The sequence below is a fragment of the Athene cunicularia genome, assembly GCF_003259725.1.
Source record: "Athene cunicularia isolate RWA chromosome 12 unlocalized genomic scaffold, athCun1 chr12_part1, whole genome shotgun sequence".
Classification (NCBI taxonomy): domain Eukaryota; kingdom Metazoa; phylum Chordata; class Aves; order Strigiformes; family Strigidae; genus Athene; species Athene cunicularia.
Genome location: NW_020799116.1, coordinates 1,266,492 through 1,289,182, shown reverse-complemented (window position 1 = coordinate 1,289,182; position 22,691 = coordinate 1,266,492). Strand labels below are relative to the sequence as shown.

The 22,691-nt window shown below is 43.2% G+C and overlaps 1 protein-coding gene across 2 annotated transcripts in view; it reads right to left on the bottom strand.

The window, feature by feature from the left end:
• Window positions 1–22,691, bottom strand: part of CHCHD6 (coiled-coil-helix-coiled-coil-helix domain containing 6) — a 113,220-nt gene that overhangs the window by 74,292 nt on the left and 16,237 nt on the right. The window contains exon 5 of one of the 2 annotated variants that reach the window (XM_026857506.1): window positions 4,163–4,183. The exons of the other annotated variant lie outside the window; for it this stretch is intronic. Within the exon in view, the coding sequence (XP_026713307.1) occupies window positions 4,163–4,183 (21 nt within the window). The remainder of the gene's footprint in view (window positions 1–4,162; window positions 4,184–22,691) is intronic. 2 annotated transcript variants of the gene reach the window in all.

Below are 22,691 nucleotides of genomic sequence, written 5' to 3'. Positions count from 1 at the left end.
CTCCTCCCCTGCTGATGGAAATACTGTGGTATAATAGGGCTTAGACGAGATTTTAAGCTAGGCAGTGAGGGACAGTTGATAAGCAAACAAAAAAAGAAGAAGGAGTACATGAAATAGGGAGTTTGCAGAGGTGTGGTGATGGTGTCTGTTTGTAAAGGAAAAAGAAACATTTTGATTCCCATGTTTGTCATCCAGCCAACAGGGCCAGGGTAAGGCACAAGCACTACAGACTCACATCTAAATCCCCCTGCTCTCAAAGACACTTGATTAAAGGCAAGATCTCTGGCTTTGGTTTAACCAGAACTGCTCTCTATCTCGCAGCCCACAAACCAGCTGAAACAGGATGGGAAGGGGGACAAGAATCAGCTGCCCCATACATGCAGCCTGACCAAAGAGATACCACAGCAACAACACTGATGGGCACTTTGTAAGCGCCAAAATTATCACCATTTCTGTGATAAGAGAAGCAAAACTACCCTTCTGAACCGATATCCATCTTCTATACAGAAAAGGAATAAGCAATTTCAACTGAAATGAAACAGATGTAAGAAGATAGGATGGTCTGGTGGATGACCAAAGGAATCAGATTCTCCTGCTGATTTTCTGCATAACACCCATAAAATCAGATTACTAAACAAGTGATTTGTATTTCCTTAAGGAGAAAATAAATAAGGAAAATAGAGTAACATAGTACTGACCCCTCTGCACAATCCAGACGGAAGGTGCTTTTGACATGAAGTGTGTGTCAAGAAAAAAATAAAAGATCAGCTCTTAAAAATGCAAGAAAGTTTCTGCTTAGTCTAAACAAATTATGTGGCAGTGCTACTCTCCTGGGGTAGCAGACTATTCTGGGAGCACAAAATCAATACATGTAGCAATACTGGTGGGCAAGAGGTTTTATTCTATTTCTGGCAAGACAGGGATATGACATCTCTGGAAGGGAACACAAACCAGGTACCTAATCTCTCAAGCAGGGTGCTGAGCTGCAGCCACAACAGCGGGTGCCGACGTGAACGACAGCGAGCCAAGGACTCCCAAGCAGACCCGAGTGGAGCTGGAGTGCCCACAGCGAATAACGCCTCCACACCACCGCACCCTGCAGCAGACAGACAGTCCCTTAGTGACTTCCCTGGGGTCTTGCAAAACTGATGTCAGAGAATCAAAATCAGATCTCCCATCCGCAGACTGCAGCCTCACCATACACTCACCCTTCCCCTAAGTAATTTCTGCCATACTATCTCCCATTATCTCCCACTTATCACCCATAAACTGCAGGATGAACCAGAGGCTGCACACAAAACTTCTACTCACAACTCAAACATATTTTCAGTGCCTTGCTTGTTTTCAAGAGCTGCTGATGTTTCAGTGCATTGAAATACAGAGAAACATTCTATTTGTGACAGATCTGCTTGAAAGTTACTTTCTGTTTCCCTCTATCCCCAGCTGTTATTACTAGAAACTTTAGAACACTTTATGATGATGTTTGAAGTATGAATGGTACAGTCAGAGCATGTGTCATTTGAAATATTCGCTGTTCCAAACTGGGTTAGGCAACAAGGGACATTTTGTATGAATACAGGATATTTATTAAGAGTTCCTCTACTCCTGCTGCTTATTCCCTACCTGAAGTCAGAAGCCTGTGATGTCCCAGACAGAACTGGCTGCTGTGGAGATGTTTATAATTTCACAGGGGATTGAGATTGCAGGTGCCAAACAAAGCGTCAGATAGACTTTTCACATAAAGGCCTTTAGAACGAAGGAAGGAAGGAAGAAGGGAAGACATGCGTGATAACAGAATGGTTTGAAAATCACGTATCAGAAAGTTGCATTTTACATCCACGCTGCAGAAGCTACATCTGAGCTTGAACATATCACGTAAGAGATGACCAAAGCTCAGAGATGACATCTAAGAAACTGCAGTGTAGAACACAGAGGAGTGTGATGTCCAAGAAGTGTGAAAACAGAAACAAAACAGAGGGAGGGGAAGAAGAGCATCGTTAGTTGTAGAACACACAAATGTACCCAAAACTTAGAAAAGTAGCATGGGACAGTGTGTACTTGCAAAAGAGAATGTATGCAACAGGCAACTGCCCTCTGTACAAAACCCAGGTGTACGATATATTCAGGCAATGCTCAGGAATTCCCTGTGCTGTGTCAGAAGTTACCAGCATTGCATTCTTACGAAGGGACAGTGAAGGTATACTACCAGCATGCTGCTACAGCTTCCACGGGCATGGATCCATGGGCTGGGTTGGGGGCCTTTTCAAACTCTTCCTTACGTTTTACTTTACACTTTTTCCACCGCCTGAAGTTTTTCAGGTTATCTCAGTGCTGCTTTGAACAGTGACAAAGAGCTAGGGCAGAGTCATGTGCAATTCCCTGCCTCCTCCCCTCCCTTTATCAAGGAACTCATTTAGAAACAAACTGTGAAAGCACATTTCTAAAGCTATGCATTACATACTGGCTCAACTAAGGAATTCAAGCGCTGGCCTGCTAGCTGACAGGCAGGCCAAAAGAAATATTTTACAAGCCTCTTAATTGAGGTAATGAAATATTATAGGTTCATTCTCTATGAACAAAGCCAGATACTCAGCCTCGTCCTGAAGTGACACCAACCTGCAACACATCAGACTGCGCAACTGATCTTCCAGAGCCAGGCTGCACTCGAGCTACAGCCATTCGCAGATCTGCTTTGGCTTCGCCCCCCACAAAATACCACCAGATTTTTATTATTTTTAATCACAGTCCCTTCTCATCACCTTGTTAAACATGAAAACTAGGAAGGAAATGTGCTTAAAAAAAAAAAAAAAAGGGCTTCTTGGCAGAGTCAGATTACAGTAGGGAATGTGGCACCCGGGAATAAAGTGCAGCAATAGCACAGCCCACTGCTGACGGCTACCATCAGGCTTGTCTCTCCCTGTTGCTGGGATTGTGGGATTTGGGGAGAGGGCATGGAGAATACTCTACTGGAGAAAAAAAAAAAAAACAAACAACAAAAAAACACACCCCTCTCTGCAAAGGGCAAGTCAAGCTAGAAGGAAAGGTCCATACCTCGATCTATAAAGAACTTCCTCACAGGCAAGTCACAGCACTTGGCAAGATTATTGCAAAAATATTTATCTTCTTGGCAAAACACATTCACCAGTCACAGACGAACTAGTGAGATGACGCCTAGAGAATCAGTCGGAGGCAATCCAGAGAAAGAAGCTACAAGGATAAAGGAAAGGTCCTTAAGTCTCTACCAAATGGCTTGTTTCTACATCATCCTGTCTTTGCCGAGAGGAGTTATCAGCTTCCCCCACAGGTATCCAGTGACATCTCTGCAGCAGCACAGCAGAGATGTTTTGGCTGGGTACCTCAGCTTGCCACACTTCACAACTGCAAATTCTTATACCTCATGCTTTCCCATGTCTCTTCCAGTCCTGGTAGCAGTCCAGGTGGCAGAGGAGAAAAACAAATGCTATTAAAGGCTCCAAGACTAGAAGAAGGAATTGACAGCAATGCACTGAAGAACAGAACTAGTTCCAAAATTAGCTAGCTGGCATGTTCCTCACCAAGCCTGAAGGGAACAGCAGAGCTGAAAGGGCAACACTGAAACAGCAAGAGGCAGCTTGTGCACATCATGCCTGAGACTGAACAGCAGAACTTTACAGGGAAGCTTGTACCGGACAAGTAACCATGGGGGAGCCTTGACTCAACCTCCACTAGTACCAGCAGAAATATCACCACTACTGCAGAGCTGCCTGCAGTCACTCTTCCACACACGCAAGGCCTACAAAAATCGCTTGCTGTTTGTCCTTTATCTCATTCTGCCGAAGGCAGGTAACTGGGTTTTGCTTTGTTTTAGAACCCAGATGCAGACTCGGGGCCTTAAAAAGCAGTACTGGTGTAACCTTCATTTCCTCCTGTTTCTGCTACTCTCTTAGCCAACAACACACATCACCAGATCAAGTTTGGTTTCAGCAGCTGTAAGCTACACAAAAGGAACCAGTGAAAATCTTTATGGAGGAAATAATATGCAATTTTCTAGCTGAACACCTTTTAAAATGTAATGACAGAAAATAAAATCCTGCATCTGTGCTCAGCAATAACAATCTGTACGTGCGCAGTAACAACATGACACTTGGAATAAGCAAGATCCAGACAAAAAAAGAGAGCTTACCCAGGCGTCCAAATCCGCAGGCTTGGAATAAAGCGAGTGCAAGAGAGAAAGGAAGGGAAAGAGAAGAAAAAGAGAAATCAGTGATTTATGGAGGCCGCCTGCTGCTGCACAATATAGCTTTTAGGATGACAAGTTTTTAAAAGTTCCTTAAAAATGGCAAGCATCTTAAGCAGTGCAGCGCTGTCCCCTGTTGGGAACTGTGCTATTAAAGCAAAACAGAAGCGCATGCACCCCCAAAAATAAAAACAAAGCAAAGCCCCCAAAGATTGCTGCGGTATCCCCCTGGAAGGTGGAAGCTAAGCACAGGCAGCTGTGACACAGCCCCTTTCCAGGAGTCGTGGAAGGTGCTGCACAGTGGTGCACACATGCTGATGCCCACAGCGTGCACCCATGAATGTGGCAGTGCCGGGCACACTCAAAAGCAGGTGCCCAACGACCACGCTGCTTCCAAATCACCTGCAGTTCGTCTCCTTTTGCAAGGGCATTTTCGAATACACAAGCTGACCTTACACAACTTCTTTACGAGACAATTTCAAAGAGTGCTTCCTAACAGAAAGGCAGCTGAGTGATGAGATTTCCAACCAGATCCCCCTTCCCAGGCAGCTGAGCACAGCCCTAGCGCAGAGTCCCGAGCCCAGCTGCCTTCACCTGCTCCTCCTTTCGCTGGCAAGCCCATCCAAGTATAAAGTCAAGAAGATGAAGCAGGCTGCAGTATCACCTCTTCTTTGCTTATTACTACTTTTTACTTACAGAGTAACCCAGCAGCAGCAAAGCAAGTACAAGATGATAAACATTTCATGCCCATAACCACCTCCTTCTGAAGCCAAGGCATTTATGAGGCAGCCACAGCTCTCATCTGTTGTCAAGGGCTACGAGCCTTCCCTGCCTCTCAGGGCTACATTCTATCAGCAGCACATTGGCTAAGCAGGAACTTCAGAAAGGCTGGTCTTTTTTATGATGATTATTTATTTGAGGGGAGTTGACAGGGCAGGAGGAACTTTCCTCTTGGTCATAGTTCAGTGCCAGAGGGAGCAGACGGTGGAGTGCAATATGTTTATGGGATCTGCCATCGTTTTAATGGCACAGAGTGACTACTTCAGGTAACGGAGGGATGATGCTACGTGGGCCAGCTACGCGTGCCATCCATCCTCATCCTCTGCAGCAGCTGAGAGGGCTGGAACTGGACATCTACAGTTCAGCTGGGGGAAGCCAACTGCCCCCATTCTGCAGGCGGGTTTGACACAGCGGCATCGAGCCCTCAGCGGAACCAACCAACACGCAACAGGTGCTCACTGGTAATCGCCGACTGATCTTGACAAAAGCCCGATTTGAATAACATTTTTCTTCTTACTGATTTTTACAGTCAGGACAGATGTGCTTAGTTTTGTTTTTACATTTTAGCAACCGCAAGACTGTCTATCCTCAGCAGATGGACAGGAGGAACACAGGGCTCTTTATGGTGCATGTTATTATTTCAGCAGGTAGGTCATGCACACCAGTAACTCTTTACTGGATTTCCATCTGTCACCCCTGGGGTGCCTAAACCATTAACTGTCACATTCCTGGTAGACAAACGCTTGCATGACAAAATGAACACGAGGTACTCAGTGGCACTGGACAGTTGCTGAGAAGAGCGCAAGGAGAAGGACCCAGCCCTATCACCAAGAGGCGGTCCCTCGCATACCCCCGTAAGATACAATGCACAATAGCAGAATTACAGTTTTAGGAAAGATAACGCTGTCGCCAGTCACAGGGCATCTCTTCTGCTGGTACTGACAAAGGCTTTAATTCTGTCACCTTTCAAGAGGGGGGGAAAATTATTACTCCAAGAAGAGATACACTCCACTGAACAGAAATAGGAAAATTGAAACAGGTGTAGATGTAGTAGGACATATTGCTGTGTCGGGAAAAAAATAACTACATTTGGAGTGAAGCATAGACTAAAAAATAATAAAATCATACAGAACAGAAGACTTAAGAGGCCTACTGGTTTAAGTTTTCCTGCCTCCTAAGCACATGCCAAGATCTCTTTGCCGACCTGCATTTACCAGCTTTGCCTGATAATAAAAGACACAGCATGTCCTCTAATATTTTCAAAGTTTAAGTAAACTGTTTAAGAAATGAACAACATCTGGGTTCCTTGCTTCCTAACTGAGTTTCACTTCCACCTCCCAGCTGGGGGCTTGTGAGCTATAAAATCCCAGCCCTGGGACACAAGCCATCTTTTAGCACCCTTGGCCAATACTGCTGAACTCTTCTGCTAAAAGGAGGGTTCATTCCTCTTACAAGTAGCCTTCCTGGCTGTATCAGAAGCAGAAGGTTATGGAAACAGGATCTCAGGCCAAACTGACAACCTCTATCCTAAGTACTTATACAGGGGGAAAAGACGACACAGTCAGCTCGGAGAAAACTCTGTCTAGATATGGGAACTACATCTGTAATGCATTCATGCTTCTGAAAATTTCATATTTGAACACTGATTATTCACACAGGAGATGCTTTCCCATATGTCCCAACTTCCAGTGCAATCAAGAACACACTACCAAATTGGTATTTCCTACATACGGACAGTTTCCATCATCTTTTCCATACTCACACTTTCCAAACTCATACACCACACATCACCCATACATAACTGCCATAACAGACACATCACTCATGTCTGCCATGGCCTGGGCAAATGCAAAAATGGCAGTGAGCAATCAAACCACAGTTCAGCAACTGGCAGTGAAGGACGAAGGGATCAGCATGACAGAACAGTGGCCTTAGGAGGGACACTGCCTTTCTAACCTGCTTGGAACCAGCTTCACCTAGATCACTTCATCACAGAATGGTCTGGTTTGGAAAGGACCTTAAAGATCATACCCCCCGCCACAGGCAAGGCCACCTTCCACCAGCCCAGGTTGCCCAAAGCCCCGTCCAACCTGGCCTTGAACCCTTCCAGGGAGGGGGCAGCCACAGCTTCTCTGGGCAGCCTGTGCCAGGGCCTCCCCACCCGCACAGTAAGCGTCCGTTACCTTGCCAGAGTCAACAACTCTGCCATATGACTAATTTCACTACAGCATGACCAGTGACTCGGGAATCCACACTACCAGCTTGGTAGAGATCTCCTACCAAAAAAGGGAGTATTTTTAGGGGCACTGCCAACTTTGGAAGTGGAAGATCGAGTGGGAGATGCGAGAAATGAGAGGCAGCAGGTGCCCAAAACCTAAAACAGCTGCTGGCACCAACTTTTGCACTCATGTCAGTATCTGAAGAGCTCTGCAGCACATATTCTAACATCTTGATGACCAGACTTCATCACTGAATGAGCAAAGAGTCATTTCTTCTTAAGGCAATAATCCAGCGCTAAACTTTTCCACGATGATAGGAATTAAAGCATTTAAAGAATGTATCTAGACATTCAGTATCCACTCCAGACCTTTAAACGCTTCCAGTTTAGTGGAAAATTGAGGCAGTATCAATATTAAACGTAATGAGAGTCAGAGATGTAACCAACTGACAAGGGAGAAGCAGCAGGAAGAGACACTGAACAGCAATCAATGTTGAGGAAAGGCTGTGATGAAATTGCTCAACTCTAATGTATACAGAGCATACACAATTTTATAAACATGAAGATGGGAAGCAGCAGAAAAACCCTCTGTCCTTTTATGATTCAGGGACAACTGCACTTCTAATACTTATGGCATTGCTGCAAATAGGTTTGCAATGCTCACAGCTGATAGTTTTCATTTAAAACAAAATAAAGAGAAACCTATTTTATAAAATCCAAAGTAAACCATCTGCTTTCATTGCTTGCTTTAATACTTCAGCCCATTCCCACATTCTCCTTTTCCCATCACCACTTCTATACATGCATACATACATAGTTTTCATTTTGTAGGCTGCCAACAGACAAGGCATTCAACATCTATAGAAATCTTGCAGAGCGTAGGCTCTCTAGAGATCTATGCTCAAGATGCTTATTTCTGATAGCAGGTGAGTCAACAACTCCCTCCAAATTTTTACCTCCTTGCTTAAATTCCTACTCTGCCTGTTAGACACAAGATTTAGCAAGTCCCTGACCAATCTAGAAAAAAAAAAAAACCACCCAACAGCTCAAGAAAGGGCATCATGGAATTCTGTATTAATTACGACTTTCTATCCCAGAACATATTTCAGACCCTACTGAGTCAATGAGGTATTTTCTCATAAAGCTAGAAGAATCAAAGGCCACTCAACTCTTCTTGGATTATTTCTAGCTCATAATCATTAATATAGTCTCCCATTATGCTAGCCTAAGGGTGGCATATGGCTTTCTAGGGATAGGACAGACGGGGGAAAATAACAGTTACGCATGCCTACATCCCAGTCTCATTTCTATGCATGCACATGGGGACAGAGCTTTCTCCTGCCAGATTCTTAAATACCAAATATATTAGCTTCCGAGTCAAACATAGTACTTCAAACACAACCACTGTTTCTGCAAAAAATCAAGACGACATGCATAATCAACCCATGTGCCTCAAAGCAGTAAAAATGATAAACCATGTGAGTTCAGAAGGAATTCCCTTCTCACATTTGCTTCCAGACACTACATGCAATTTTTACCTGTCTCTGAACAAAACAGATATTTATAGGCACCAGCCAATGGATACAGGTTTAGTGTGGTACAGTGAATACAAAGTTCCTGCCACAAGATTAGAAATCTTATTTCATTTAAAACAAAAAAAAAAAAAACCACAACAAAAAAACCCACCACACTATCTCAAATACTATACAGTTTAGGAGAAATACAGTTGACTTTGGGGCTGCTTTTTAATACAGGCAAAGACGGTCTTAATCACATGTTTGAGTAAAAAAATTCTTGAAAGCCTTCAGTCATGGTCATGCATCCCCTGTCTGTCTGTCTGAATCCTTCTGCAGGAGAATCAGGTGCACTTTCAAACATCACAGTTTATGTTTTCACCCACTTTGACAGTCTTGCAAATTTTCCTGTTCTCCCTGCTCTTCCATCCCAGATGTATGCAAAGCACGCTTTACACAGTGTTACAGGGTTGGTATCTTTCTGGGGGCAGAATCCAACCTACCAGTTTGCCAAGATGCATGTGAGAAAAGACAGAGTAATCAACACTTGGAATAAACCAAGCGGACCACAAAAAGTACAGGGGACTTAAGTTAAAATAAATGGCCTGGACAAGCACACATACACAATCATGCTCATAGAAGCATGGAAAATGGAGTAAAAAAATATGTAGAAAGATTAATCAGAGACTGCCCAGGAAAATAAAAAAACATGGAAGTGAGGAACCACCACAGTCTCCCTCATTTCTATGATCACTAAAGAGAGACAGGCAGTCAGCACTAAATTTTCCTACAACCAGTTCTGAAAATGTACCTCGGTCTGCGCCTGCAGCATTCCCTACATCCTAGGCCACAGTGTTATGAAAAGGCTGCCAATTAAGTTGTGGTTTTGAGCTACAGACAAAATGTCCACTAGAGACTCTGATTCTTGCTTCCAAAGCACTTGCAACCCACTGTGTGCTTTAGGAAGAGAACATACTGGCTCTCAAATACATGCACTCTCGGCTCCTCAGAAGGCTGCGATCAGAGGAAATGCTGCAAGGTTGCAACTTTTAATGAAGTCCGAGTATATCATAATGAAATCATCTGCAAAAAGAAGAGTGTGGATTCAGCAACAAGGATTTCAGGCTATTGTAAAACGGTGTTCTTTTATTTTTACTTTGCAATCTCCAGGGCATGATTGTATCAAGAGCAACTTGCAAATCTATGTCACTGCCAGCAAAATTTTGATTTCCATTTGATAGAACAATTTGCAAACAGCAGTTTTCCACATTGTGCAAGTGCTTAACATTTGTAAGAACTACAAGAATTCGATGCTGATTCAATGCCCAGTTAACGGGCAATGCAACACACTCTTGCTCAAGGCAGATGGCTTGGAAAAATCAGGGGCGGGGGGGAGAGCATTCTCTTTCTACAAAGGAGCAGTACCTGGTAGTGTCTCAGCAAGGATCACAAACCAGGTGTTGCTGCTGCCAAGAAGAGGGGATAGACTGGGTGCCACGGAAACAGTTAAGCAGCTTGAGGAATTTTCCTTAGGAAAAGAAACCAACATTTCGCTCTCAGTGGAGCTTCTGAAGCTCAAAAATGATGTCACATGCTAAGGAACCAGACAAGTATTTACTCCTGGACCTTTTGATCAAAAGCAAGAAGCTTGAAATTTAGCTTTAAAATACTGTATGCTCTAAATATAGCAGTCAGATGACCTGACAGAGCTAAGATTCATGCTTCATGAGTTTGCAAATTGAGAGTCAATCCAGCTCAGAGTATCACAGAACCCTAAAGACAGATTGCTGTATTTACTGTAGTAGATACTATTTACAAACATATCTCCACGCTGTTTGCTCTCTAATTATAGTTGGGGCACATACAATCATTTACTTTCCGTGAGCTCCTTTGATACGCTACACCTCCAAGGTCAATGAAAGCAATTTTAAGAACCTGTTGATTGATTTATTGACCAAGTAAGTTGACCAGTGCAGTAGATGAGAAATAACCAGACAGGCCAGTGATTTGATAAATATTCCTGGAGACTAGTCACTATAGGCACTGGAAGTCAGGGAAAAAGAAACCCTCAAAGGCAGGTTCAGACTTCTTTTAGAACCTGTGTTAACAGTTGGCCCTAAAACTTCATTCCTTATGCAGGCCTGCTTGGTCAAGTGCACTCCCCAACCAAATGCTTGGGATGACTGGTACCACCCAGTATTAGCTATCAAATTCTGCAGAAGCAATTGGCAGAAGTTCAGCTCCTATTCCCAGAAGTGAGAAGAAAGAGGAAGGGGAGGGGGCACATGAGGCAGAAAAGGGATCCTTGTACCTGAGGCCATGGGACAGAAGCAGCACAGGTGGAGATCATCACCCACAGACAGCTTGGGAGGGGTTTCTGGTGATTCTGTGGTGGGACCTCACCACAGCCACCACCGAGCTCCAACAGCATGGAGCAGATTACGTCCCTGGCCTGCCCTGAAAACCATACCCCTCGTCTATCAAGTATTCGCTGAGATGGCCTATATTTTTTTTCCTGTGGATTTAATTGTGATTTAATAAGGTTTTCAATGAAACATGTTGGCAGCTTATCACAAAACTAAGCTGAACATAACTTGGACTCCTTTTACACTGTCCGCTCAGTTGTGTGAAGAACTGTCATCCAACTCAAACATGAGGCAAATTAGGATTCAGCTCTGTTGCACAGGAGTTGTTTCCTAAGAGGCAGAGGAAAGGTACACTAACAAAGCAGGAGGCAAAAGAAAAAAAGCTTGAGTGACTACTATTTGTACAATATTTTAGATAATCTTTTGGCACTGTGGTTTTGGGGAGTTTACATTTATTCCCAGGACAACAAGTGAATTAAATGTCCAAGGACATCAATAGCTTTTTCCACAAGCATAAAATTAAAACAGGTAAAAACCACCATTCAGGTGCAGACAAAATAAATTAGCAAGATCAAATTCACAATCTCTCATAACCTCTCAGCATTTTTGAAAAATAAATGCCACACTTATCAAAACAACCTTTAAAAAAAACACCTTTAAAAGCTTATTTATCTCATAATATTCTCCTTCCTGCCTGTCATATAATATATGTATTACATACACATAAAATCAAAAGAAAAATCCACTCAAAGAAACCAACACTCCAGTGCTCCCTTCTCCGTTTAGTGTTGGTTATACCCACACCCACAGAGACCTTAAAACATTTTAAAGGATCAAGCTTTCCTTCTCATTAGTACCACCATCACGTCGTTCTGAACTGTGGTCATATAACCTTTTGCACCTTTTCACTCTATTGAATCAATCTCCCCTGGCAACTTCTGGTGTGGCACTCCGCTCCCCCTGCCTCCGGCTCTTCTTCCCTCACTAATTCTGTGTTCAGAACTGTGAAGCACAAAATTAGACGTTTCAAATTAAGCAAGGAAAGAGAATGAGAGAACCTTATTAAATCAACATTAGCATCAGAGTGTCTTTAAAAGAGAAACTCAATTGCAAAATATTACTTGTTTCTGTAAAGCTCTTTACATTGACAGAAATGAGACAGGCAGCAGCTGAAGTCATCTTCCTCTGCCCCCACCTTCCCATTGATGCTGGTTACAGTGCTTGAGCAGGACGAGCAGGATCCTTCCCAGAGCAGAGCCCCAGAGGGAGCAGAGCCTACCTTGAACTCACAAGCACTGAAACTGCCAAGTAAAAAGGACAAGGTCTATTACCATGATGGTGAGGGCAAACACACACACAGAAACGCAAAAAAAGCATATTAACACACAAAAGCAGACTCCTTTCTCCTCCCAAGCCTTCCACAACACTGGCTGTTCTCTCAAGCCATGTTACAAGTTACAGACAATTCTTTACTTCTTACAACAAGGCAAAGAGCAATTTCAAATTTTAGTTTCCATTCTCAGCCCCCAGGAATCCAAATTACTGACATGATGATCAGCATTTTCTGTTCCAAAACATCATAACTTTCTGAATGGGAACCTCCAGTTCCTGGCCAGGTATCCTTAAACTCCTTTTCCACATAAATCCCTGGAGTATCATAGCATTCCCCCTCACTGAATAATTAGACATGTTGTGAAAGCCAGAAGTCACCTCTGGTCTTTAAACATGACTTACCCTTGGCACTTCTTGACTAATAGTTGATATTTGCACCTTGTGTCAACAGAATGAGCACACACATCTTACAGCAGCGGGCAGCAGGCGACGTACTTGTCTGCTGGGCTGCCACCTAACCCAAGGAGTGTCTCGGCAGTACCCTGCGGGCAGAGTTTGTAATGTGTGCTGCTAAGGAGCCCTATGGGAACAAATCCTAGCAGAACAATTCAAGTACCAAAAAAAAAAATATATATATATATATATATTTTAAAACATTAAAATCAATTTCTGTGTACCCATTTATCTAGAGAATATTACCCTAAGGGCAAGTGATACAAAATGGAAGCTCAACTCCTGATGACAAGACAAAGCTTTCAAAGCATTTTGGGGCAAAACAGACAGCACTCCAACAGAAACGGAGGCTGAAGCTTTTGATCGCTCCAGTCCTACCACGCAATGGAAACTTCTATATCAGCCAGACACTACTGGACACTCTGCAGGTTGCAGACAGGTTTCTAAGTGCCACGTCTGTACCGATGCGTGAGCCCTCTGAGGAGCCGGGTGCTGGCGGTTCCGATAGCTCTTCAGGGCTGTACTTAAAGCGACCGGTTCCTCATCTGAGTCATGCTTAGATGCCATTAACTACCCACTGGACAAAGTAGTTCCTACACCAGAGTTAAGACAAAGTGCACCAGGGAAACAGGAAGAAGGGGGAGGATAAAAATAACACCCACGAGAACTAGTGACAAAAAGCTAACTTGGTTATTAAAGGACTGTCTATCCTTGTTTTGTAAAACAAAATGCTTCATTTTCATCTCAAAGCACAACAGCAGCAATACAAGACTGCTTGGAGCCTTCCAAAATGAAAGGGTCTGATGAAAACGAGCAATTTACCATTCAATTATAAAACTAAAAAAAAAAAAAATGGGGAAAACAGAAAAGCCAGAATGAAACACTGAACCTGCCATCCCAGGGCTGCCCTCGACGCCTTTTCAGGCTGGTAAGAAGTCTTTATCAAAATATACTTAACTGCCCACTACATGCCTTTCTTCCAAGAAAGGACAACACTAAGCAAAAATTGCAAACACATTTTTTCCTATTCTCTGCTGCATTGAATTTTCTTCTAGCCTTTCCCTAGCAGTCTGACACAGAACTAGAAGTGCTCTCCCATTGCCTGCAAGTGCCATCCCTTGTTTTTATAGGAGTTACCACACAGCACCTTTAATTCAGTGGGACGGTAACTATAATGATGGATGTCTAAACAGAATTATAACAATAGGGGCTCACAAAGTAAAGCTCTAAACATAATGATCAAAATTAATAAACTGACATCCCTAAATAGGAATGCAGTTCATAGAATCATAGAACACCAGCTTGGAAGGGACCTCAAGAATCACCTGGTCTAACCTTTCTTGTCCAAAGCATGGTCTAGACAGGATGGCCCAGCGCCCTGTCCAGCTGAATCTTAAAATCCACCACTTCCCTGGGGAGATTATTCCAGTGGCTGATCGTTCTCATTGTGAAAAATTTTCCTCGTGACCAACTGGAATCTCCCCAGGAGTAACCTGTACCCATTACCCCGGTCTTTTCCATGTAAAAAGGGAATCTCCACCCTCTTTGTAGCCACTCTTCAAACACTGGAACATGGTGTTAAGGTCTCCCCCAGGTCTTCCCTTCTCAAGGCTGAACAAACCCCATTCTCTCAGACTTCCCTCACATGGCAGGCTTCCCAGCCCTCTGATCATCTCTGTGGCCCTCCTCCAGACCCTCTCCAGCCTGCCCACATCTGGTTTGCATAGTTCATGGGATGGGATGTTACTGAACTGCAAGGCCCTCTTCCCTTGCAAGCAAAACACCAAGAATATCAAAATGGAGTACCAATTCAGCTTTAAAAAAAGGCACTCTAATTTCAGAGTGTTCACCAGGTAATAGTCTCTTTTTCCGCAAATACCAAGTAACTCGTTCACATTCACATGCCCAAGGCTTTCAGCTCTTTAGTGCCTCCATTTTGAAAATTTTTCAGGAAACAGTCAACTTCTACCAGCCCCACAAAACATACAACTAGAAGAAGAACAAACAGTGGAGACAATTTTTGTTCAACTTCCACCATTAAAAATCATAAGTCAGTTTGACAACTTGGCATATACCAACCCCACAAGCAAACAAAGAAATACATAGGTAAAGTCACTTAAACCTGAAAGCTTGGAAAAGCTTTAAAAGAAACACAAAGTTTTAAAAATCCGAAAAGCATCTAAACAACCAGAGGGCTCTGAAGGGTTTTATTTTTGTTTTCTAAAAACGCACCATACTATTCACCTTCAAAGATCTCAGTGAATGTCAACACATCATGACAACAAGTTCTTGAGATAACTACTATTCCAGGAAAACTAAAGCACAAGCAAGATGCAATAATTTGTCCTGATTCATGCAGAAAATACTAGACAGGATCATGACTGATAACAGAGACCCAAACCGCAGAAGAAACCAAGATTTTCATCATCCGTGTATTTGTGCAGATTACTGAAAGGAAAAGTCACAGTGTACTGATGCTTGCCTGTTAATATCCTTCCAAGATGGCACAATCAGAAAATTATCTCAAAAGATCTAAGTACAATGGAATGAAAGGTTACACACTTTTGAGATGAAGGGAAAGAGCTGGAGCAGCAAAAAGCAATCCCTATTTCATTCTGAAGTCTCTAAGGGACTCAGGAAGCAGCAATGAATGGTGGAAAGCCATCCACCAAACCCCGGTAACTAATATTGCCTGCAGTGATTAACTCACTCTAGGTGTCAGCCTGCCACCTACTACTGTCACTGTGGAAAATTCACTGTAAGCACCGAGAGATTCTGAAGAAGGGAACAAAAACACTGAGAAAGAAGAGGCAAGACAGACACAAAACAATGCAAGGAGTCACAGCAGCCTTTCCTTTCAGTAGTAACCATTGGCTGCAGCACTTAGCCCTCTTCTGAGACATCAGTAAAACGGACCCGTCTCATCAGCAGCAAATAGGGAATTAATATTCACGGGTTCTATAACTGACATAATTGCAATTTAAAAAGGGCAATTAATCATCAGCCACGTTGGCAGCTGACTTGCCAGGCTGGGATCCTCTCTCTCCACATCTGCCAACAAACTCACAGGAGGCAAAAGCATCATGTGCCCACAGGGCCAGGAAGAGCCATTCCCACTCTTAGCCCCAACCCCAGGCTTCACAACATACACTGTAGGTTTCATTACTGTTTTTTTCTCTCACATAAGCCCCATGGGGACCATTTACCCACCCTTTCCCCCAGTAGCTCCCCCATGATGCCCAACCAATCCCCTTGCCATGTGGCTAAGGAATGATCTCTCCATGTTGTATGTCACTCTCAGCAGACCAGAGAACTGAGGCAATGAGCTCCATCACCTCCATTATGGAGTTCTCCTTGTCTCCCCATTTTCCTTTGTGCCTTTGCATGAACTAGTATTTTTAAGAGTGACATCTCATTCCTATTTGGAAAGTGTATTACAAAGGCGAGAGCACAGCAACTACCACAGGCTCATAGAAACTTTGTATCTGGCAAGTGGTTTTTATAAGATGAGCCAAAAAAGCCACTAAGGCAGTATTTACTTCCATGCTCTTATGGGAAGGTTTTCAAGCATGCCTTAAACAAAACCAAAAACCCAAGCAAATGTTCTGGATATTAGTTATCCCACTTTAAAAATATTTCTATGTGTGCTTCTATTGCCACTATTTCAACCAAGAGTATTTAGAGAACAGACATCTGGAAATTTGTCAATGGTGTTCAGGTTCCCCGAACCAAATTACTGTAGGGTGAGTATATAACCTCCCATAGGAAGTACAATTCTTAATATAACATCCTTTCCTGAGAGGAAGAAAGCCGTCAAACTGACCACCATATTATGCCACTCTACTTATCTGGAAAGTACATAAAACGCTATGGTGATAAACACCATAGAAAATAAGTATGAGATTGATGGAAAGATTTAGAGCTCAGCAAGCTGTGAGGTCTTCAAGTGACATACTTAAGACTATGTGCTTGGACCAAAGAAAATACACAATGTACTTCTTGGCCAAAGAAATCGCACTCAAACAGGTGCCACTGCTGCCAGCCAAGTGCAGCAGATATACAGGGACTTGTGTTGTAACACAAGCTGTATAGTCCTCCCCGCCTTATTCCTGCCAGTCAGCAACCAGAAATTGCCTTCATCATAACAATACAGGAAAAGAATTCAATGCTTTTGTATGTGAAAGAGAGTAATTTCAATCCTACGAATTAAGTCAGGATGGAAGCTGGAACACAATTACGTATTGCACGTCTTGGTCGGAGTTCCAAACAAAGGTACTTGACAGAACGGCTCCGCCAGCGGATAACACCAATAAATGGCCTCATTTCCATCTATTATAAGATAATAAACAGGCTTTGCTTCCTCACACTGTCCTCATTTCTATCAGGTCCCTCTCAAGATTCACCATCTTTTTGACACATGCTCCAGGTGTTCGTCATCCACAAACCTCTGTGCATCACAGCAAGTTAAACGCGGTGTCTACAACCCACTTCTCAGCTTTGTGAAACTAGACAAGTGCAGGGATGAGCCCCCTCCAGCTTTTTCCTCATTCAGATTTTGCGAGGTTTTAGAAATCTCTTTAAGGACATTTTATTCCCAAACAGACCTTTACCTTCCAACGACACAAGTATCACGTGGCCCACGTGCTCTCTGTTTGAATAGGACTGACCTTGTCCTCCGTTAACAAAAATCCCTCTTTAACGAACAAGAGCATGGCGTTAAGAAACAGCAGATATTTCACTCAAGTATGTATCTTCTCCACATTTAGGAGTAAATACCCTGTAACTCAGCTGTATTTCCTCATAATGACTGGCTGGATGAAAGACACTTACTGGGCTCTTTTGCACGTGGAAAGTTGGTAATAAAGCTGGGGGGGGAGGAAATACAATCAGGGCTCCTGGATCACAGATGCTTCATTTCTTACATTTCTTCTGAAGAAAAACAAATACTTGTGCTTCCAAATTTTCCTAACACCTGTAAGCTTAATGCCTCCAATCAGCACTTGCTCACATCTTTATCTTCAAGCCCATATTATGAAGTTTGGATAAGCTTTTTCCTTCCCAACATCTCTCTCTCCACATGGATAAGAGCTACTAATAGAGGATGGAGACCAAAATCCTTGCCTCGTCTATTGCCGGCATTTAGCAATCAGCAACTGTCTGAGACCCAAAGTACTGCCGTGTATTACACACTTATCTCTGCAAAACCACCCCGCACAAGTGACAACTTCTAGGCAGGGGGGAGGGGGAATTGTGCAGCTTTGTGATAATTAAAGCATAGACGAGTGTCACTGCTGTAGATAATTATGCATTAGCAGTGAAATTACTTAATGGAATGAAATAAACTAAGCCAAATGTTTTGTTTTAAAGGGAATTTAGGGTCTGCAAAAGGTGCCCAACTGACAGCCCAAGAGAGCAAGAACGACAGTCCTCTGTCATTCACCAAAATGATACGACACGGCAACAGCCTGGCAGGCTTCCACCTCCCACCCAGGCACTGGGGGAGCAGAGGAGAAGCTAAAGAGAATTTCAGCCCCCCTGGTCATTGAGGCTCTGATCCATCCAAGGAGCACCCACACAGGGACCAGTCAGTCACTAAGAGAGGAACAACTGACTGGGATCATTTCCTAAATAAAGATACCAGCTCTGACAAAATGGATTATTTCAACCCACAGATCTTACATAGCCCACCCCCACAAGCATCCATCAGAAAAAACACCCCAACATTTTTAATCTGTGTCAGTACAGACAAGACTCCAACCAACAACAGAAACAGGGAAAGTCGGTACAGGGCCCATGACGGAACCGCCTCCTCCCACCAAACCCACGAGGGCTTCCACCGCCCTCTCCTCCTGCCTCAGCAACTGCACACCTATACACACTGCCACCCCTGCTCTCGTCTAGATGGCTCTCAACAGCGTCCTCCTGCTTGTTAAAACAAGGACTCTCAAGGTCAATCAGAATTTATAAGGCAGCCATTTCATCTTTTGTACTTCTCTGGCTACACTCCTTCCTAAAAGCTGCTGAATGGTGGAGATTCTGCTGGGTCTGAAAGCCCTGCCAACACCAGGGCCAATTAGGAGTTTCAGGATGATGCATATTAAAGTTATTATGGGAGGCAGTTATGTAGCCAGAATAAATCTTAACTGAACCTTTAAGTGGTTTTTATAACTCTTGTTTCTCCTTCTTGAAAACAGATGAAAAGATACAAATCTCCTCCCTAAAAATCTGCAGGATGCCATCCAACCACCAGCTTCTCCCTCAAGACAAGATTCTGCCCTCAAAGCAATAATTCATTTCGCCCAAGGCCAGCTAGATCACCCTAATGTTTTAAACTCCAAATCACTCAAATACTTACAGTATCGGTGAACACTGACCTGAGATACTGCCGTTACAAAAGTACTGCATAAACATCCCAAACTTCTGCTGAAACTCCAGTGGGTTTTCAGTACAGGCCTTGTTAGACTGCCTACACAGCCTGATTGCAGATAATCAAAGGCAAAGGAGCACGGATATTATAATCAATTTTTCCAGACCAGATTTTGTAGGTACTATCTGATTAGAAGGCCAGGATGTGGGTCAAAACGGTGAATCTTAAAGAGGATGTGAGGATCGGAGGCAGTAACATCAGTTTTGATAACAAGCAGGAGCTGTCATTAGGACAGCATCTGCCACTCTCCTTCCACCACTCCAAAACCAAACTTGCTCTCAGCAGCCGTTCTCCACCCCTCCAAGAAGTACTACAAGAAAACCAACTAGAGAGCTGAAGACCAAAGAGGAACCTGAAGCGGCTGAGAATGCCTTCGCAACAACCTTGTCCTCCCCTCCGCAGCCTGAATACACAGCAACTTCACAAGCTGCTAGATCCACGCAGTTAAGCACGAAAGTGAGCTCCAGGAAGCATGGTGAGAAAATGAAAGACAGAGCAGGCTGATCCAACATACATCTCCAGTTTGTAAATTATGTCACTACATAATGGCCTCAACTCCGAATGATGTATTTCTATAGAAACTAATAAACTTCAAAAAACTTCGAGTAAACTCATCCTGAAAAATATTATGGTAACTCCTGGAGAAGCTAGAGTCAGAGTAAAAACAAATAATCAAAAACTTTAAGACATTTCATTGGTATGCAAGCAATCTGAAGGCTCAGCAGTTCCCGGTCCACCCCTGGAAAGGCGTCTTCATGGGCGTCCCCTCACTGCCACCTTCAGGAAACACTCACTGCTGCTCTTAAAGCGCTCTCTCCACACCGCAGGAAAAAAGTAGAACTCGGCGAAGTCATCGTCACTGGCATACCACCGAGATGCACATTAAAAATCTTTAGTTCCAAAATAAGACTACTATGGCTAAAAATCACATCCCAAAGAATGGAGGAGCAGAGCACAGATCGATGGACTGAGCAGCCACCAGGCTTAGCCGTGGGTTCGACCCCCAATAAGATACATAATTCATCTCCCAGATTCTGCAAATGAGGCAAGCAATAGATTTTTCCAGATCCTAAATTCAAAGGGGTATTAGTGAGGATACGCTGTTTATGGATTGTTTATTATTGAAGACTCCATTTGCACCATCACGTTTTAAAGGTGCACTTGAAAAACCAACAGACTCCCTACACCCTCCCTCAAAAATAATTTAGAAAATAAGCAAATCAAAACTGCTTTGCTAATAAAAGTGGAAAGAATTCAGAGCCAGTAATGAAGTAAAAAAATGCACAGGTCAAAAAAGACGTTCTAATTTCATTTATTTATTTACACACATAAGTGCACAATATGTACCTAACGTCTCTGAACAGTATATTGACTTACCAGAAGATGACATGAATTATCAAGGAGGAAACTTAGTTCCAAATCAATCTGCATCATAGCTCTTAAAATAGGCAAATGACTTGCTGAACTGTACAATGAAGCCTAACCAAGCTCAACAGCAACATCTGCTGGCCAGTGAGCAACAATATGAAATTAGTCTAATTATATGGAAGTTTATTATTCATGCTTACACAGATGTGAATTTTCACTGCAGTGTAAGAATGCCCAGTAAGACATTTCTTGCACCGAAAACAGATGTAGCTTCTAAACCTGTGTGCAAACAAGGCAAAACTTGACTTGCGCTTGGCACGCACATGTAGTCAGAAAAATATCATCTACCATTACCTGCCCACCAAGATCCTTGACGGCAAAACGCTGAAATTAAGAAGGGTTTAAATTCATGTTAGAGTAGACTGGAGGAAGTCTCTCCTGTCTAGGCATTTCAATCCCATCTGAAGAACACCCATGGAACCCCTCAAGCTGCTCTCTTTCCTACGGGACCAGTCCGCATTTGCAAGGCCTGAGGCAGCAAAGTATTTATCAACCACACTAGTCCCATCGACACAGAGGAGAATGGCAGCCAAGACCATTAGAGCTCCTTTCCCTCCAGGTGCCTTAACACAGTCCTTATTAACCTCCGAAAATAAGCCTGCTATGACAGAATAACATTACTGGAGCAGGAGCACCACTAACCGTCCCCACTTGATTTGGACAAACTAATACTCTATCTAGATTAATTATTTTTACTCTTATTTTTACCCCAGATACATAAAATTTGATGAACTACTTCTAAACTGCTCTAAAGAGAAAAAAAAAAAAAAAAAAAAAAAAAAAAAGCAAGTGGCTGGCAACAGCTTCAAGACTGCATTTAGCCCTTCATCACAATGTGGAACAAGGGCAGAGTGACCTGAGAGCTGGCTTCTGAACACAGGCTTCTGAGGAGGCATCAGATGGGAAAAGGTGTTGATGCATCCCACTTCTGATACCAGGTAAAGGAACAGTATCAAATTCTTACTTGACCAGAAAACCACCTCTTTTTGCAGGTCACTGTACAAAAGGAAATCGCAGGCAAGGGGTTTTTAACAGAACTCTATGATAACCTTCAGTAGCACAAAGCTTAAGAAAAATTACACCGCAAAATGTCAAGCCTTGAACAAGAAAAGACACACTGGCTGGAGGGGCAACTTTTTAAATGACAGAAAACAACAGACTGGACCAGCATTCATTATCTTTAAAACTGTAGCTGGCTTTGAGCTTTAAAGCTCTCATGCTTTTTCAAATGTTGCACTTCAAACAAAATTATTTTATCCTGAAAAATTAGGGAAGATTTAAGAAACTTGGAAGTTTATTTGCAGCTGACATAAGTTTTTGTTATTAGAATCACAGATTGATTTGGCAAGGTCCTGCCCACAGGCTGGGGCAATCAATCCCAGGCATAAACACAGGCTGCGAGCTGGCTGAGGGTGCCTCCATCCCACTGTCTGTGTCTCCAACAAAGGTGTTAAACAGCGCTGGTCCCAACCCTGACCCCTGAGGGGTGAGTGACACTTGTCCCTGCTCTCCACTTGGACATTGAGCCCTTGACCACGACTCTGTGTGCAACCATCCGGCCAATTCCTGATCCACCGAGTGGTCCATGCATCAAATCCATGTCTCCCCAATGTAGAGACAAGGATGTCATGGGGGACGGCATCAGATGCTTTGCACAACTTCAGGTAGATGACAACAGTTGCCCTTCCCTGATCCACCAATGCTGGACCCCCATCATAGAAGGCCACCAAATCCGTTAAGGCACAATTTTCCCTTCGTAAAGCTGCACTGGCCGTCACCAATCACCTCCTTGTTGTTATTGTCCTTGGTTTTGGGGAGGGTTTTCTGTTTGGTTTTGAGATGCTGCTTTGTTTTGTTGTGGGCTTTTATTTTTAAATAGACCTTTATTCCCAATCTCCCTCTTCCCACATTTAGCTGCTAAACTAGGAGAGCATATCATATAAAAATACAAAAATGA